This window comes from Patiria miniata, unplaced genomic scaffold, assembly GCF_015706575.1.
Source record: "Patiria miniata isolate m_02_andy unplaced genomic scaffold, ASM1570657v1 HiC_scaffold_29, whole genome shotgun sequence".
Lineage (NCBI taxonomy): Eukaryota > Metazoa > Echinodermata > Asteroidea > Valvatida > Asterinidae > Patiria > Patiria miniata.
In genome coordinates, this window is record NW_024037068.1 from 11669828 (window position 1) to 11676171 (window position 6344).

The 6344-nt window shown below is 46.9% G+C and overlaps 1 protein-coding gene across 1 annotated transcript in view; it reads right to left on the reverse strand.

Annotated features, from left to right (window-relative positions):
• The window catches only part of LOC119735171, a 38580-nt gene that overhangs the window by 4466 nt on the left and 27770 nt on the right, over positions 1-6344 (reverse strand). The window contains exons 3-5 of the mRNA XM_038208876.1: positions 6122-6148; positions 5118-5196; positions 147-799 (exon numbers count right to left, since the gene is read on the reverse strand). Of these exons, the coding sequence (XP_038064804.1) occupies positions 147-799; positions 5118-5196; positions 6122-6148 (759 nt within the window). The remainder of the gene's footprint in view (positions 1-146; positions 800-5117; positions 5197-6121; positions 6149-6344) is intronic.

Genomic DNA, 6344 nt, shown 5'->3' on the forward strand with positions numbered 1-6344 from the left:
TTCACTGAGAAACAGCGGTTTTAGATTAAACACGGATGGTATAGAACCGCCGGTGTTAAACTTTAACAGCAGTGTTCCTATATCAGAAACTATCGGCGTTACCTGTACAGGTTTAGGTGTGTGGAGATAATATATTGTCATATTACCTGCTTAGCAACCGGGTCATCGTCCCAAGCGTGGATTCGCACGGCATACGAAGTATCAGATTCGGTACATGACCCTCCGAACGCGCCAACGTGCACCATTTTACTGCTGGTAGAGGACGGCTCGCCCACTAGAGCTGCTCCGGTAAAATGCTTCATCAGGAGAACGACCTTCTTGTTTTCAGTTGACACCACGATGCCATCTTCCTCGCCGTCGAGCGGATGCCAGGCCTTGTACGCCGCATCTTCGTCGCTGCAGATCTTGGTGTAAAGCATCCAACTGGAGTTCTCGCTAGCGTGATGCGGGAACTGCAGCACCACGCTGTCTAAAAACTTCAGACCTGGCGGGCCGCACTGGATCACGGGTGAGAGAGCAACCTGCGGAGGATGGATCCCGTCCACAGGTGGCGCATTGGGGTTGACATAGATGTACACCTGCTGTAGTGATTTTTTGGGAAGTGCGCCACGAGGGATGTACATGTGGACATTGTACTTGCCCAAGGACAGGCTTCCACCATCATGGTCGAAGTAACCGATTGCAATATACGGCAACTGAAAGGTGTTATCCATCAGTGTGTCTTCGCTGCATTCTTTGGCGAAGTTGTCGTGTTCGTCAAGGATCCTTTTTAGGAGTGTTGGCGGAGCGGAAGAGCTGCCTGTAAAAACAAAATCAGGATGAAAGTTTCACTTTAAAAAGTTGGTTAAACTCATTGCAAACCAACACGAAACTTGGAATGGGTGATTAATTGGGCTTTATTCATAAGTTTAATAGCATAAATTTTTGCTGCCAACGTCGTGTAAGATCCGAGAGCCTAAACTTAGATATTGAGAGAGAGAATCACAAACTGTTTTGTGGCTGTCATGACTTCTGACTGAGGGGTGACCTTTTGCCTTTATTGTAGATCAGTATGGAGCGCCTTAGGTGACAAACTTGGATGAATACTACATCCCTTTCCTCCTTGAATAAAAGTTGTGCTCGTGTAAAAATGGAATTTGGCGAATTTAAAGATGATGATTGAATAAAACAATGTCCAAATAAATTCTGAAATGTTTGAGTGTCGTTATTTTGACGTCTGTAGAGTATGCCTTATTTTCAGAATTAATGTTAACCAGATTACACTTTTAGCAGCCATTTTTAACTTAAGTTAACAACAATAAACAAAAACAAAATATGAGTATACATTTTCTCCGGTTTGGTACAAAACATGCAGGTGTCTATCTACAATCTTTAAGTGGCAAAGTCCTTGAGGTGTTCAGGTGGACGGCAGTTTTGTGGGGATTCCTGCGTGGTGCTGGTGCATGGATGGGGGTATGTGTGGTGGTGACCATGTCGTCGATGTCAGAATCTTCCTGCTGGGGTGGTGCTCTGTTTTGGATGCGTTTGTATCTCGAAATGTTGCGTGTGACTGTGTGAGAGCCGTGCTGAGCTGTCACCATCGATCCCTTCTTAGCAGTGACTGTGTAGGGGTGTCTGTGGGATTGTACGGCTTTGGCCTGGGACTTATGTGGGGTTTCATGGAGACGGGTGCGGAGTGGCCTGCCAAAGAGGAGTGTAGCAGGTGCAACTCCTGTTGTAGCATGGGGTGTTGCGCGGAGATGTTCTCCTGTTGGGAGATCACAAAAATCGATGCTGACTTCCAGCCATGGGCTGTCTGGGAGTGAAGACATGTTAAGCGGAGTCCTGGTGTCGTCAGGCGTAGTCAGCTGGCATGTAAGGCAGTCGCGAATTGTTTTTCGACGAGGGTGTCCATGCTGGGAAACCATACTTTTTCGCGAAGTAACTGTTTAGTCCTTGTCATGCTTTGGTGTCCCTCATGGGCAATGTCGACGATGCGTTGTGCGAGTGCCTGTGGAATCACGATGCGGTCTCCACGGAGCAGCAGATCGCGATCGGTTGTGGCTGTGAGTTCACCGCGTACCTTGTGTAGGCTCTTAAGTGTGGCAAGAGTCTGTTGGTTGTGGGGGTTCTTCAGGAGCGTGTCACAGATATGAGTGGTGAGCGCATCAATGGCTGACTGACGAACTGGGTCTTCGCGAGTGGCGGTGCGGATTGTGTTAAAAGTGACAGACTTGGGTACAGCGTTTGCGGATATGAAGCTGACGTGTTCTTCCGCAAGGCGTTGTTCTCTGCTGGTGGTTTGCGGATGTTCGTGGGGGTGTCGCGACATGTAGTCGGCAGGGTTCAACTTTCCCTGCTAATACTTGACGGTGAAGTTGTACTCTTGCAACTTTAGCAACCAGCGTTCAATGCGGGTCGGTGCGTTACTGTGCGGTTGTTGAACATTGGGACCAACGGTTTGTGATCCGTGATGACGACGAAGTTGCTGCCATAGAGATACAGGTGGAAGTGAAATATCGCCCATGTGATAGCTAGGGCCTCACGTTCCGTTTGGGAATATCTCTGTTCGACTGGTGTCAGTGATCTGCTCGTGAGAGCAACGATCAACAGTTCGTCCTTGTCATTGCGTTGGGCGAGGATATCAGCTAGGCCAACTGGGCTGGCATCAACTACGAGTTCAGTTTTTTTGCTAGGATCGTAGTATGCCATTGTACAGCAATGTGCGACTCGTTCGTGGATTTGGCAGAGTGCTTGCTGATGTTCGGGTCCCCATTGCCAGGGTGTGTCTTTCTTTGTCAACTCGCGCAAGGGTGCGGAAACCGTGGCAAGGTCAGGTATGAACCGGCTACAGTACGTGACCATTCCAAGGAAGCTGCGTACTTCGCTTGCGTTGGTAGGGTCAGACACATTTTGGATTGCATCTACTTTCCTCTTGTCGGGGGAGATGCCGGTGGAGCTGAATACATGTCCGAAGTATTCAACGCGTGATTTGCCGAAGCGACACTTGTCCTTGTTCAGAGTCAGGTTACATTCGCGAAGGCGTTGCAGACTGGCTGCGAGGCGTGCGTCGTGTTCCTGTTGTGTGCAGCCAAACACTAAGATGTCATCGCTGATGCCGAGTGTGACTGCGAGGCCGCGGAGCGCAGAGGAGATGGCGTTCTGGAAAACTTCGGGCTGCAGAGCAAACACCGAAGTTTAAACGCTTGTAACGGAATAGGCCTTTGTGTGTTGAAAACACAGTCAGATGGCGAGACTCGGGGGCTAGCTCTACTTGATGGTAACCCGCGTTTAGGTCAAGTTTACCGAAGACGGTGGATCCGTTGACCTGGGCAAGGATGTCGTCGATGGTCGGTGTAATGTGACGCTCGCGCTTGATGGCGGTGTTAACATTTCGCATATCCACACACGTAGAGTAGATGACGTAGAGAGCGGACGCTGTTTGGAAGCTGATCAGTGTGTCCCCAGTTGTTTTGATGACAAAGAACGTGGAGTGCATGTGCGAGGTTTTGTAGGCAACGGTGGTGTTGAATGTGCCCACAATCTCTAGGGGTGTTGTACTGCCATACGCGAACACTTTTGCTGCTGCGTCCTTACACAGTGGTGGGTTGGAGGACAGTTTGTTGTACACGGCCAGGCACATCACGTTAACCGAGGCTCCTGTGTCAATGATGGCTGGCAATTGCGTTGTTTGGTCGACAGTTATGGTCACAACTGGGTGTTTGGAGTTCGGTGTTGATGATAAACCGAACACATAGTCATCATCAGAGCTGCTTGAGCTGACAGTGTGGTCAACGGCGTGCACTTTTGCTTTGTTGTGCTGTGGCTTGTGTGACATTCCACGACTGAGACAATGTTTGGCGAAGTGATTGAGTTTGCCACACGAGTGGCACGTCACACCTTTGGCTGGGCATTGTTGCTTGTGAGGAAATGTACTTCCGCAGTTCCGACAGGGTACAGAGTGTCTGGGTTTTGGGGCATGTGGAGCCTTGCTCGACTCGCGATTTCGCGTGTGGGACTTCGTAGTAGTCGCGCGGTTGGTTGTGTCGCGGCTTGGTTGTGTGTGTTGTTCCAAGCCCTTGGCTTGCACCTCAGACAGTTCGTAAGTTCTAGCAGTCGTTAGAAGCTTTACGAGGGTTAGCTCAGATTCACGGAGGGCATAGCGTCTCAACTTTGACGATTTACAGCCATGGATAATCTGAGATTTCACTTCGGTGTCCTTGTCGTGGAACTCACAGGTTTTGGCTAGCTGTTGGAGGCGGTTTGCATAGTCTGCGACAGTTTCATTGTCCAACTGTTTGGCCTCACGAAAGACAAATCGCTCATATTAGATGTTCTTGCGAGGCTCAAAGTACTTGGTGATTGCATCTTTGAATGCAACAAACAGATTCTCCAGCCTGTTGACATATTTCCGCCACCGTACGCCGGCAGAGGAAGGCTCTACAAGAGGTTAGAAGGCTGGAAAGGACGGCAGGTTTGTAGCGGACATTTTGATTGCAAAGGTTCGGCGATGATGCGTACGGTAAACAATGTCCGGCAGCGAGTACTACACGTACACGATGCGTTGTGTGTATAGCCAATGCCACGGTACATGTACACGTGCGGTATGTGTACACGAAAACGTTTCACTAACTCTGATTTTCCACGCGGAAATGCACAGTCTTGTTCTCGAAATCGGCGGTCAAAACCAACTTTACGGTGTTGCTGGGTTCCTCGGCGTTGCTGAAGATCCCGTGCTCGTCGCCAATTGTAAGGTTGGCGACGAGCCTAAACTTAGATATTGAGAGAGAGAATCACACACTGTTTTGTGGCTGTCATGACTTCCGACTGAGGGGTGACCTTTTGCCTTTATTGTTGATCAGTATGGAGCGCCTTAGGTGACAAACTTGGATTAATGAATACTACACGTTGCACCAAGTAGTTTGAGCGAGGTAGCTAGGGGGGGGGGGAGGGAAACATCCTTAAATCGTCGCCCGCCCCCAGGTCGCACCACATGAAATTATGCAATCGGAGAAAGTCATGTAGCCATTATTAGTGGAATTAACAAAACGTGACAAGTGGCAAGTGCTAATATCTTAGTTTTAAACAGTAATTGAGCTTTGGTCACTATTATCCCAATATGGTTTATTTCTACCCACCTTGGCAATTACTTGCTCCGCCAGGAGCGGGCTGTAACACTGGTGATATCTCCACTGGAGGAATTTTACAGCTGGCTTCCTGAAGTAGTTGTACAGACAAAAAATGAGTAGGCCTATACGTTTGCTGGTGTTGTATTCGAGAATCCAAAATTATATGATTAATTAACAAAGAAGGTATGCATCAGCAAATGTAGGCCTGAATTAAATCGGCAACTTCTGTACAGCAGTATAGTAAAGCACATTCTCAATGAAAAGCGTTAGAAAAAGTGGATACTCTGGAACTAGTGTTTTGAAATATGTAAACTTTCAGCTAAAAAAGCTATTTCAGTTCGGCACAAAAGAAATAGAAAAACCAAAAAATTGTCTGCATTTCAGCATCGATTTGCTGATGACTCTTCCCCGCAAAAGTTCTTGGACCTGCCCCTGTACACTTCTTAATTAATTACTCAAATAACTGACAATTGTTTGGGGCCGTAACCCCTATGATCTGCCATTGCCGCTTCATAGTGGAACATTGTCATTAATGCATCGTTTCAAAGGACTGAGTTATGGGAAATATTTGCCATGCATAAACAACCCACATTCACTGACCCGTAAAAAGTACTAACCGTGTCATTCCAAAAAAGAGGAAGACTCTGATGCCCTCAGGGATCATATAGACCTAACGCTATGAGAAAATATCCGCCAATTGTGGCGAAAACGTGAACCAAAATTGCGAACACCAAAGATACAAAATATAGCGAACTTATACACTTACCATTTTTGATGACATAATCTTTTGAAAAGTACCATGCAATGAAATAAAACAAAATTTAAATAACATTAATTGAAACGGCATTGTGATACAATCATGTGTCGAATAAAACAACTATGCTGGGAACAAGTAGCATGGTTTTACTTTGAACGGAATAGAAATGGAATTTTGACTCAACTAGTTAGCTTCCTGAGCCACTTCGTGTGTGACGAGAAAACAACTTTAGAATTAATGCGAATTGCAGACTTACCCGGATAGGCGAAATCGACTCATTAATCTGTATGGAATGAGAATAGATGAGAGAATGACATTCATTGAATCAACATACCAAATCAATCGCGTTCCAAAATACAGCAACATCGAGAAGGAAACATGTCATGGGATTAAATAATTGTTTGATCCGTAGACTTTTATTGGAACGGAATTCTAACTAAATCAGACGTTGCGTGGAATTTGGCTTGTAGTAACGTAAC